Source organism: Bos indicus x Bos taurus, chromosome 28 (genome assembly GCF_003369695.1).
Source record: "Bos indicus x Bos taurus breed Angus x Brahman F1 hybrid chromosome 28, Bos_hybrid_MaternalHap_v2.0, whole genome shotgun sequence".
Taxonomy (NCBI): Eukaryota; Metazoa; Chordata; class Mammalia; order Artiodactyla; family Bovidae; genus Bos; species Bos indicus x Bos taurus.
In genome coordinates this window covers 32,577,756-32,590,430 of record NC_040103.1, presented here as the reverse complement: position 1 = coordinate 32,590,430, position 12,675 = coordinate 32,577,756, and the positions used below count along the sequence as shown (strand labels likewise).

Here is a 12,675-nt window from a genome sequence, read left to right as displayed (position 1 = left end):
TCTCTGCCGTGAAAGGTCAAAATGCCAACTTTGAGTTGAACTGTAAAGACTAAATTCTGAACAATTATTCTCTGCAGCAGTTGTAAAAATTTCAGCAAATTGCAGCTGTCTTAGGTCTTTCACCCAGAAGACCTACTCGTTTCCATCAGCAGAGTTCACTCTCCCTTCCAACCTGGCATGTCCAACCTAGCACTAAATCCTTTTGCAAAATCAGTCCGCAGAAGGGTACAGCCAAAACCAAGAGCAGCTCAGGCAAACAGCACAGACACTGGGTTCAGCTCTTCTGAAAATCATCCTTATACGTAAACCATTGGAAAAAGTCATAGTTTGAAATTGTTTCATCGGCCTGGCAATGCTTTTAAAACATGATAACCATCATACTTTACTCCTCTCTGAAAGGTTAGTTTAATCGTAGATCACAAAAAAATTGGTTTCCACAAATGCGTAATGGTTCACTATGTCACACTTGAACTAAATGGTTTTTTAAATGGAGCTGAAATTATTTTGATGTGTACACAGTCCCGGATTTCTATACAACCTTTTTTAACCAGCCCATCAGGAACCTTGCCTCTAAAGCCTCATTAATAATTCAGATGTGCTGATGACTTTAAAAGATCTATGGAACTGAAGCTTAGGAGGGAAAAAAAAAAAAAAAAACTCTGCTTGACAAAAAGATAAATGAATGTAGAAAGAAGCTGTAGGAGTCTGGCAAGCTGTAGATCATCTCAGAACAGATTGTAACTTTATCATTCTGTCAGGGGGAATAATTTAAAGCACTTAATCAGTTAGCTTCACTGTGAGGATGTAGCATTATGAATTCCTATCGTCCAATCTGTTCAAATCAAAGTGAACTTAATTATAATAGGTGAGAGAGCCAGTGCAGGAAGGAGAGGGGGTGGAGAATGATGCAAGAGGCAGGAAGTTTCCTGAGGAGGGGGTACACCGAGCTGCTGAACAAAGGACAGTGAGTGAGCTTTCTCAAGGCTCAACTTAGTTTAGTGTCTACGCTGGGGACCCAGGGCCCTGGACACAGCAAGAGGAAGCATGGGCCAAGGAGAGACAAGCAGAGTGGTCATAACCTGATCGTAGGTGTCGGATCTATAAATCATTAGCCATAAAGGGACACATACGCATGGTCCTCTATCAGGATCAAGCCAGGTGAGCAATTTTGTTAACATATCCAGCCATATGGATATCCAGCCATATCCAACAGTTATGAACTGTTCTGAAAGACAGAAGAAGAGGCCAGAGAGGCCGTCGTTTCTATAGCAGTGGGCGTGCTTGAAAGCTTTTTCCTTTTTCTTTGCTTTTCCTAAAAGCCGCTAAAATGAGGCATATGATTCTCAAGTTAGAATGCACTGTTTGCCCCAGTTCCTTTGTATCTATGCCCGTGGCTGATTTCCCAGAATATTCCAGTGTAAAAAGGTAGGGACAAGGGCTGAGTCTTGTGAAATAATACTAGCTGCCAGGAGGATGCTAGGCCATCGCATCCTCACCCCAGCCTCTGAGTGCCCTGACTCAGCATTCTCTTCTGCCATCTCTGGATCTAGGGTGAGAATGAAATGCCAAGACTCTGTCAAGCTCCCTTGTTGACAGCTTGGGTGATTATAGTCGGTTAAGATAGTGCCACTAGGAATTCTTTTCATAACTTCATACCAAGAGAGTTTTATTGAAATTACAGCCATTTCAAAAGCCTTTTAAAACATTGGTTGCTAATCTAATGTTTCACCCTCACTGGCCAGCAAAAATCTGTGGGCTTACTTTAAGACTCCCAAAACTGGCTTCAAAAGAAATAAAGGAGTGTTGTAACGGAGATATACCTTTAAGTGAGCTTGTACAAGCAAAGCCAATTAAAGGCTGGGAAGAGGAAACCCTGCAGCAGATTCTAGATCTCCTAATCTGTGGAAGGGACAGTGTCCCTTCATCTCCACTCAAATCAATGGATGCACAAGGCTTTCTTTAGGTGCAACACCCATGCCTAATACTTGTTATATGCGTCATCTCCTCACCACCAAAGCTTTTCAGGCCACCAAAGGAACCCCAGAGAACACTGCCAGAGTTAATCTTCCAACCCCTCTTTATTCTCTGAAGTCCACGCCTGGTGCCTCCAGGTCCCAATAGCCCGTTGGTTCATCACTTGCTACAGGCAGCAGAGGTATGTTTCAGGTTCTGGGGTTCTCCCTACACTGTGCCGTCTCTTTAGCAATTACTCACTGTCAGCTTCTCTCGATTACCTTTTTGCATTTTTCAATGAACTTTCCAAAATCTTTGGCCTAGGACTAATTAAGCTTCTAATTTTTCCTTCTTGTTCTCTATCCGTTTTGCCCTTTAGCAGAAAAGAAATGGTTTACAGATGAACCGGATAATGCCTATCCCAGAAACATTCAAATCAAGCCCATGAGTACCCACATGGCTAACCAGATCAACCAATATAAATCCACAAGCAGCTTGATTCCACCAATCAGAGAAGTTGAAGATGAATGTTGACTCCCAGGAGACCAGAACTATTTTTTTTAAAGCCTGACAAACTTCATAAATGGTGACGTGACTTTTCTTCCTCTTAACATGCTGAATCACTGGTGGAAATGTTAGGATAAGCAAGAATTGCAAGAAAAATAGACAGATCTTTCTCCTTGTCTGCCTTGAATATTGCTTCCATGTATTTTGGAAAAGAAAATGATTTCATTTATAAATGAACATACTAAAATAGTCCTGTATAGCCTCTAGCATTTTAAATTATTTTTATTTATTAGAAAGAAAATATATTTTTTCTTTTTTTCTCATTGTCAAATATCTTCCCTATATCTAACGATGCAAAATCAAAACGCCTAAGTGGCCAGACTCCTTAACGCATATTTCTCTTCTTTATCTCTTTCTTTAAGGAGAGTGATGGTCACCACCACAATTAATTGTAATTAAGGAAACTGGATTATTAAGGCAATTTTAAAATGGCCCAATAATGTAAACATGTATTTTAGTAAATTAAAAAAAAAAAAAGACAAAAGGGGGCAGGTGAATTTCCTGGATGGATGTGTATTTTGGCTACACTGACACCAGCTCTTAATAAATGGAAACACTTATTTTCACATTCAAAAGTCATATTTTTGTAGTTTTAGTTTTCATCCTGTATTTCTTATCCAAATTTTGTTCGTATATTTAAAGGGAAGACCTTCTTGCAGCTTTTCTACAAATGCCAGATCGGGTTTACCCTGTCAACTAACAGTACCAGGAGGGTTGTGAGCATGCCTGGGATGTGGAAGTTGAGGACCAGATGCACAGAAGACATTTCTCTGCTTGTTGTTCCAATGGCGGGGACTCCTACGTGCTGTTATGCTTCTCATATCATATCTCCAAACCAACCAAGCAAGTAATTTCAACTTTGGTAAGGTCTGGTGGACTCTCCCCATCTCCCAGGTCCAGGGCTTTTAGCCTGAAAGTTTGTAAACATCAATTAATAGTTCTACTTAACAATAGGATGGGATAACACATGTATGCGATTCACTGAGTTTTTGTGTAAAAGCCAGAAAAGTTTCATGATCCAGGAGACAACTTTTGCCCAGATCTAAATTTTGCAGGCTTTCCTTTAGTTGCTGGCACAAAACACAAAACTTGTAACAGCAACCTAAAAAATATTAGCTCAAGGACAGCTACGAATACACTTAATACAGGCTATTAGAAAAGGCCTTTGAAAATTACCAGTGATGAGATTTTATGTATCAGCCACTTCAAACTGTGGTCAAAAAAGATTTCTCTAGCCATCAGACACAATTCTGATGTGTCTGAGCTCTGATGTTTGCATGCTCAGTGTCACAGCATCCCAGCAATTATTCCATTTCAAATGATTTTCAACTTCAAAACGATAAATCTTTGATAGAATCATCAGGGTCTCTGGAGCAGCATGAAGTATGATTTTTATTTTCTTAAAAATGTTAATTGTGGACACTCAAAAGAGAAAAAAACTAACTAACCAAAATATCCCCCCAAAGTCCCATGCGATCTCTTCCATTAGGCCATGACCCCGTGGTACATAGTATGTTACTGCAAATCAGATCAGAGCCAAGCAATGAAACCATCATGAAAACATGTCCACTAAGTACTCCAATTACCACCATAGGCAAAATGAGCTTCCAACTCTGTCCGGTCCCTGCAGAGCCAATGTCGTGTTTCCACCTTGTAGGCGTCGTCCTGAAGTGACTTGTCAGACTGTGGTTACCCTGTCGTCACATTTTGTAGAATTAGTTCTATAAAAGTATTGTGAATATAATGTATGTCCAATTGGATTGTTTAAAAACTACTTATAACCAATCACTAGTCTACTCAGCAGACTAAAATGATGTCAGCTGTCTCTATTCAGGCTTATACACATTTATTGGTTTCCAACAGAAGTTAAATGGGTTTGTGGGGGTGAATCCCTTGCTAAGATTTAACAACTTTTCTGAAAGCTAGGCCTTCTTCTATTATACATAATAATTTTGCATTGGGGTCACTTCATATACATTCTTAGTACATCGACCCACGCTCTTCTTTCCTTCATGAACCCTAGTGGGTTACTGATAACTTGATAACCATTTCTGAATTTGTCTTAACTATTTGATCTCCTCTGGCAGGCAGTGATGGCCACCACCTCAATGTCCTTCCATTAGAGAATGTTAGGCCACAATGCCCCATGCCCGCTGCTCTCTCTTCCCCATCTCTGCAAACTGAGGGACAATGGAAACGCAAGTACAAACTCCATGCTCTTTACAGCTAGAGGTTTGAAGATAAACTTTTTTTTTTTTTTAATCAAAATGGCAAAGATAGCTTCCTAAAGCAAAGGGCTCCCCTTCAAAAACCAGTTGGCAAGAATCCATTTCCTTCTAAGGTAGAGCAAAGTCATTCTGTTTTGCCTTTGTTAATAATGAATTGTTAGGGGCCAGAAAACACAGCTATGCATTTTTTTAAAAAGGAAATCTATAAAATGGTTGGTTGTTGGCTCCTTTGGCAAAAACTCATACCTGGTAGATGGAAAGTGAAACGAGAATAGAAACAAGATCATAAGATCATTGAAGGGCTTGGAGGAATGCCAGAGCTTCTTGGTTTGTTTCTGTTTGTTGAGCTATCTGGCCTGAAGGAAGTCCTCACCACCCTCTGACAGACCCCTCTTCCTGGCTACATTCAGCATAGACCAATGATGGCTATCATTGGTGTAGTCTGTGTTATAAGGCTCTGATGTCCCATCCCACTTTAGGATTCCAGAAAAGCCATTTTCCTAAATTAATAACTCAAGTGCTTTGGGAATCAGACTCTCCAACAAGCTATTGAAAAAGCAGAAAGCACCTACTTATCAAAGCATCATCATCATCTTTTTCATTAACATAACTCTTATTTTCATCTGAGCAATTTTGTATTTTAAAATAGTCTTGAGCCAAGATAAAACATCTTCAGTAAAAGTGGTTGTGACTAAGGCATACAGGGAACACCCAGAAGCTCTTTCCTTCCAAAGCTTGGGGCATCTTATGATGTACTTTGTAAAAAATTTAATTGAGGGCTTTAAACAAACAGGGAATTAGAACTGTTTGGTTAGGGTTAGAAGGGAAGAAAGTGAGAAAGCATAATAACATTGGGGATGTTTTCATGTCTAAAAGCAAAAGAGTCCAAGTTTCCTACTTAAGTTTTAATTATGATGGTTCAACAAGCTACATCTGCAGATAACTAGCTCTACACTTAGGAAATGTTCTTGAAACTCTCTGAGTCTCAGTGACCTCATTTGTAAATGAAAGTGATTCATCTAGATGACTCCTAAGGTCCTTTTCAGATCTGAGAGGATGTGATCTGAGTTAAAAGTGGGAACATGGAGAAAACCCCGTTCTGTCCTTCCTGCAGCATTGCCCAAGCAGTGCTCCTGAGGGTGGCGCCTCTTCTGCTCTGGGCACATGGTAGTTAGATTTGTTCCTCTGCTTTACATTTCGGAATCTCTTTAGGGTCAAAATACAAATTTCAAATTTTAAAGCCACCTGAGTCACTTTGATGTGATTTTTCTATGTATTCCTAGGATTTTATTCTCAATTTCATCCCAGCCTACCTTTTTTATTGGCTCAATTTCTATCAATCCCTTCCTCTCTAACCCATATCTCCAACATGTAGTTAGAGGCTCACAACTCCCAGATTCTGGATATGAATCTAGGCACTAGGAAGTTACTAGTCTTACTTCTTACTTCATTTCCTGTCCTCTGTTTATTTGATTTTTTTTCCCCCTCTCATTAGTAAACCAGCTATTTCTTTCTACATTTCTAACATTTATCTACCATTCTTCTTTGTCAAAAAGAATCTCAGTTAAAAAAGAAGAAACAAAAGGAGGCAGAGGGGAAGAAAGACAGAAAAAAATACAAACCAACTGGGATGTGAGTCACCTTACCTTATAAGTGACTAAACCAATCATTCAAATTGGACACGGTATTCCACTGCAGAATCTGTCCATTCTCTATGGAAGCAGAGGGAAACTAAGATGAGACTTCAGAGAAGGCACTAGAAACTAACTTATCTTCAGGGCCAAGCTAAGATGTTGAGGCTTCATCCAGAAAGTCATAGAAGGTCACTGAGTGTTTTAAACAAAGAGTGATGAATTGAACTTGTGCGAAAATGAACCTGTGCATTTTTAGATCGTATGTTTTGAGAAGTCAGTACTTCCTGGAAGTCATCAAGGGCAAATATACAGGGCTGAACATTTTCTCAGCAGCATGGAGTTCTCAAAGTCAAAGACTCCAACTCAAACAAACTCCAAGTGAAAACTCAGCATGTGAAGTCCTACCTTCCTCAAATACGTGTTACCGACACTCATAGCTGTAGAAGTTCCACTGGTAGTATATAGAGGTTGGTTTGAGGGCTGGGAGTTGGGGCAATGGTTGTGAATCTAGAAATGATCCTTTGTAAAGGAACACTTAATTTGGACCTCAATACAAGAAACTTGTGGAGGAACAGGAAAGATTGTAGGCAGCTGAGAACTGTTGTATTAATTAGTTCAGAGTGGAAGAAGCTGAGCGTTATCTATAAAGGCAGGTCTGGCAGTCGAAAGGCATGGAGGAAAATGGAGCTGGGGAGGGGGTCGCGGCAGGTCCTGTGGGATCTGGACGTCAGAGGCACAGAGGTACGTACACAGTGTGGCTGGGTCTCTAAAGGAGGAAGGGTGGGTGTGGAGGATTTTTTGAAGGCAGCAGAATGTGGCAATGGCAACTGTACTTTTACGGGCTAAAAGGAAAAAAAAAAAGAAGAAGCTGCTGGGAAAGGAGATCTCAGGTACCCCAGAATCAGGAAAAGGGAAACTAATAGAGATGGAAACGTTAAGAGAAAGGGAGGGTGGGTCATATATGAGGCTGGAAATGAAAGAGATGGTGACTTGGAAGTAAGAAGGAAAAGGACTCCCTTGAAGAGGGCAGGGACATCGCTTGTTTAACTGTGGAGTTTGTCAGGATGCCTGGCTCTGGCAGGCAGTCGGGTTCTGCTCCATGTTACTTTGGATGCTGTAGGCAAGGAAGGTTGCACAGGACTTTTAGGCCACTGGAACTCTTCCCAGAGAGGGACCCAAAGAGAGGGATCCTGAGCTGTGCTTTTTCTTTCGCCTCCCTGTGCTTGTCATTCCATCGTTCCCCATTCCCACATCCTGGCGGCTTTGGTGTCAGCGTTGCTAAAACAGACACGACAGTCTGTTGCTTTAGTGGCTTTTCTGGATATACAGCATGAGGAGAGAGGGTTTTTGACTCAGTGAAGCCAACCTTAATTTCTAGGTAGGTTTCAGATTTAAAAAGCTTTCCTTTGGTCTATTTATCCCCTTGAGGACATCTGTGTTTCTTCTCCTCCACCTTGCTATTTGGCAGAGCAGGGACAGAAGTAACACCAAAGGTCTCCAGTGTGCCTGCCTTGGGAGGCATGCCTGGGCCCGCTGCTCAGAATCTTAGATGGAAATGTACACATGGCACCGACATGTGCCTGCTAGAGCAAACCGGAGCGGCTGTCAGGTGGGATTCAGGGTCAGTGGGAGGAGGTAGCCAACAGGTAGGGGAGCCCCACCAAGGTTGACGGGGCCCCATTTCCAAAGCACCCCATCCCCCCGCCCCAGAGCAGCCTGCCCCCCTCCCTTCCTTGCACTGAGTACAGCCTGACACATTCGACCAGAACTGCAACATTTCAAACATAAACCAAGGTCTGCCTGGAAATCCTAATTAAAAACGTTCCATTCCCAGGTGGCACACTCACATCCTGTGTAAAACTTCTGGCTCACATCCCACCCCCCAGATGCTGAAAAGTAACCGTCCCTCACTTAACACCAAAACCTGCACTCAACGTTTCTTCAGGGGATAAAGGGAAAAAAAAAAGTATGCTTACACAGAGGTCAGCCTACTCGTTCATTAAGGAAAAAGAGCGTGGCTTATTCATCTGTCTTTCAAACGTTTGATCGTTGGCATGATGATGATGGCGGATTACTAGGACCTAACCAAATCAGAGGAGAGACTAAATGCTGGTGCTCTGAAATGATCTACCCTGTCATCTGTAACAACCAGTGATAACTCTCTTGTCTTGTAAAAAGGGTTTGTACATAACTTGTACATGGTTTCATTTTGTATTTTTCGCAGATTAAAAATTTATGTATTTGTGTTCTAAATCGGTGAGTGTGCCTTTTGTCTCCAGCAGCCACACTTCATGGGCGGGGCGGGGGAGGGGAGAGTGGAGTCTGTGGGTCCCCATCAGGCTGCTGTGCCTCTCTTTGGTGACGGCAGAGTTGTGGACAGATCGGAGCCATGGGAATGCCCTTCCATTGCCTTTGCAACTTCAAGTGCAAACAGAGCCCTGCATCTCCAAGGAGACTGTCAGTAGGTACCAGCCCAAGACAGCAATGGATGGCAGAGGAGAGGAAGAGACTCTGTCATTCGATGTGGTGCCTGGGAGTCAGTCCCTCCAGGGTCACACCAGAGGGCACGCACGCTCCTGCAGAAACCTTCAGCATGCAGGTTGCTCAAGAGATAGACAGCTTTTATGTAGCCCATGGGAAGCCAGAACATATCTGTCCTCAACCACTTGTACCCAAGTTAGTTACTCTTTTCCTGATACCTGCATAGCAAACAGTGCTCCTTTCCCATGCATTTGGCATATCAAGACAACCATCAGAAGTTTTCACTCATCCCACCCCACGCTCACCCCCACAGAGCAATCGATGAAACTTTATCACAAGGCAAAAAAACAGAAAAAAAAAAGTCTCTTAAAACTTGATGCTGTGGTCCCTGAGCCGTGATTTAAATCATCTTCAAAATACTAAGTTTGAACTGTTTTAGGGAGACTGGACTCCCAAATTTAAGGCTGATCTAGCCTGGAGGAAGAGGAGGAGCTGAGAATGGATAAAAGCCACCCAAGTTGTATGTATGTAATGTGTATGATGATTGGCACTTAATGTATTTGAGAGATTATCTCGTTTGTTTATGAGCTGTATTTACTGAATAGTGATTATGCTCACCTTCCTCTACTGGGAGCTGGGGATACAACAGTGAGTAGCATCATGACTCCACTCTCCAGTCTGGGGAGGAATAGAACCAACAAATCAACAGGTAATAATCACATATTAAAAATTAACCTATAGGGATTAGTATGGTATGCCAATGGGAAGGCATGAGAGAAGCATTTAGCCATTTCAAGAACGGTCGACCAATTGACTGATACTTTGAGAAAACAAATCCCTGTTTTCCATGAGCCAATACTAGCCCAAAAGTGAAAGTGAAGTCGCTCAGTCGTGTCTGACTCTTTTCGACCCCATGGACTGTAGCCTACCAGGCTCCTCTATCCATGGGATTTTCCAGGCAATAGTACTGGAGTGGATTGCCATTTCCTTCTCCAGGGGATCTTCCCAACCCAGGGGTTGAACACAGGTCTCTCACATTGTAGACAGACGCTTTACCATCTGAGCCACCAGGGAAGTTCCTAATACTAGCCCAAACTAGAACTCATTTCCAGCAAAAGCAGGTTCACCTGTCAGAATGTGCCAATTCCTGACAGTCTTTGGATTCTGGTTTCTCAACTTGCCTTCTCCAATATTTGCTAACAAATCTGAACGTTGTTGGGGAATGTAATTGCAGAGCATATGGTTCTCATTAGTTAGGCAAACTTCACTGCCAAATTCGGCTCCAAAGAAGGAGTCTGCATAAAGGATGAAGTATTAGGGAGAGATCAACAGTGATGGAGAAAGCAAATAAAAGAGAAGAGACAGTGAGTTACAGAATAGCAGGCTTGGCATACACAGCGTGATGAATGTGGAGCATATTTTTCTATTTGTTGAGAAAACAATATATGTGAATTTGTGTTTAAATCTCCCTGTAGCAAAAATCAAAGTAGACCATTCACCAGAATCAATGTTAACTGCTTTGCCACGTCAGATGAGATAGATTCTGCCTGGAAGAAAAACTGGGGGTGAGGTGGGGAAACAGAACAGACAGGGTACGAAAGAAAATAAAAGCATGAATGATATCAACATGTAAATACGGGCTCAGGACTATTTTAAATGTTAATGGATCAGGCCTCTGAGAGAAGAAACAGGATCTCATGCTTACTAACCTTTCACGTCTAAAGAGTCTGAAAATGTAGGCTAAGAGTCGAAGATAAGAGGTCCACCGAGACCTGGAAAGAATGATTGGACAAGGTGGGGGCGTTGGGTATCGCCAGGCAGAAGGCAGTTGTCCTGCCCAGGCCAGCTTCTGAAAATTGTGAGAGGAGACAGGGCTGTGCCAGCACCAGATTCACCATGGCTGCTTGACCTGTACCATCCAAGAGTTAAAGTGGGGGTCTTCTCACTGCCTGCCTCACGCTCCCTAGTTTTCAGTCTGCTGAATTGCCTCACTCATACCTAACAGGTCTGTTTTGTAAATAATCTTTCTTTAAATTTTAAATTATAGTTGATTTAAAATGTTTCGGGTGCATAGCAAAGTGGTTCAGGTATACATCTATAGATCTATATGTAGCTATTCTTTTTCAAGTTATTTTCCATTACAGGTTATTGCAACGTATTGAATATAATTCCCTATGCTATAGAGTAGTTCCTTGTTGTATATCTATTTTATATATAGTAAGGTGCATCTTTGAATCCCACATTTCTAATTTATCCCTTCCCACTCTTTGGTAACCAAAAGTTTGTTTCCTATGTCAATGAGTCCATTTCTAATTTAACAGATTTTTTAAAAAGCAATTTACCTTAATAACTTCTTTCCAAAAATAACTAACTTTGTAGAATCAATGATCTCTTCCTTGTCCTTCTGTTTCTTTGGTTAACATGCTCTTTACCTCAGTGGCAGGCTACAGTAACAAGCACACATGTTTCAGTTGGCTTGGGGCTACTGGTAAGGTCAGCTGACGAAAGCCCAAGGAGCAGCCCACAGGCGTGAAATGCCAGTGCACTGCAGAGAGCAGTGAGCATGCTCCCCAGAGGAGGGAGAGCGAGCAGCAGCTAACCCAGCTGGGTGATAAGTAGTACTTGGTTCCGAAGGTTTCTGTCTTGGCTTTTTCTGGATGCTTCCTGTAGCATGTGGGATCTTAGGTCCCTGACCAGGGGTCAAACCCATGCCCCCTGCATTGGAAGTGCTGAGTCTTAACCACTGGATCACCAGGAAAGTCCCGAGAGGATTTTTAACAGAAACAGTTGCAGATTTCTATCAATGAGAGATGAGTTAAATAAATGTATTCATCCATTCAGTGAAGTACTAGACACTCAGGACAAAGGATGAAGTAGATTCATGTTTATCAGAGGTTGGCAAATGGTGTCACACAGGCCTGAGGCATATTTGTAAATCAAGTTTTATTGGAACATAGCAATACCTTTTCATTATGTATCATCTCTAGCTGATTTCCTGCCATAAACAGTAGAGATGAGTAATTTCATCAGAGACTGTATGGCATGTAAAGTCTAAATTATTTACTATATTACCTTTTACAGAAAAAGTTTACTGACTCCTGGCCCATATTGCATACAGGGAGAAAATATAATGAATAGAAAGACTCCATTACTGTTAACTGATTACATATATTTATACATTTATTAAAATTTGGAAGAAAGTTAGCCCAAGCCATAAACAATGATCATGAAGGAAGGGCAGGAGGCAGAGGGGGAAAATTAAGAAATATTTATATTTTTGGTAACCTGTTCCAAATGTTCCAGGAAGAACAACTAGAAAAGCTATCTATTTTTTTTCAAAGACAAAATGTTTGTTGAGGGCCTTGGTGAGCTACAAATACAGTGACAAAAGATATTTATGACTTTGTATTTAGAATTTTTTTTGTGACTTTAAATGGATTCATTGTTTTAGTTCATAATTTTTATTTTTGTTTTTCTTATCTAGAGATCCATATGCATTTTGGTTTATTGACCAGATATCCAGTGACTTTCCTAAATTTACTTAATCACTTCTAATAATTTGGCTTTATTCCTTTGTATGTCCTATGTACACAATCCCAATTATATCTAGCAACATGGAAGTGTTATTTATTTTCAACTATTATACTTCAATTACTTTTTTTTGCCTCATTGCTTTAGTGAAAACCTCTTATGATAGTGTTTTAACAGAAAAGATGTAGTGAGTATGCCTTGTTGTTCCAATATCAGGGAATATATGTATCACATTTTCTTGTCCATTCATCTATTGATAGACGTTTAGGTTGCTTCCATAC

At 41.2% G+C, this 12,675-nt stretch overlaps 1 protein-coding gene across 1 annotated transcript in view; it reads left to right on the top strand.

The window, feature by feature from the left end:
• Positions 1-8,635, top strand: part of KCNMA1 (potassium calcium-activated channel subfamily M alpha 1) — a 771,888-nt gene extending 763,253 nt beyond the window's left edge. The window contains 1 exon segment of the mRNA XM_027530425.1: positions 2,333-8,635. Within this exon segment, the coding sequence (XP_027386226.1) occupies positions 2,333-2,357 (25 nt within the window). The 3' untranslated portion in view covers positions 2,358-8,635.
• Positions 8,636-12,675: the final 4,040 nt, after the last annotated feature.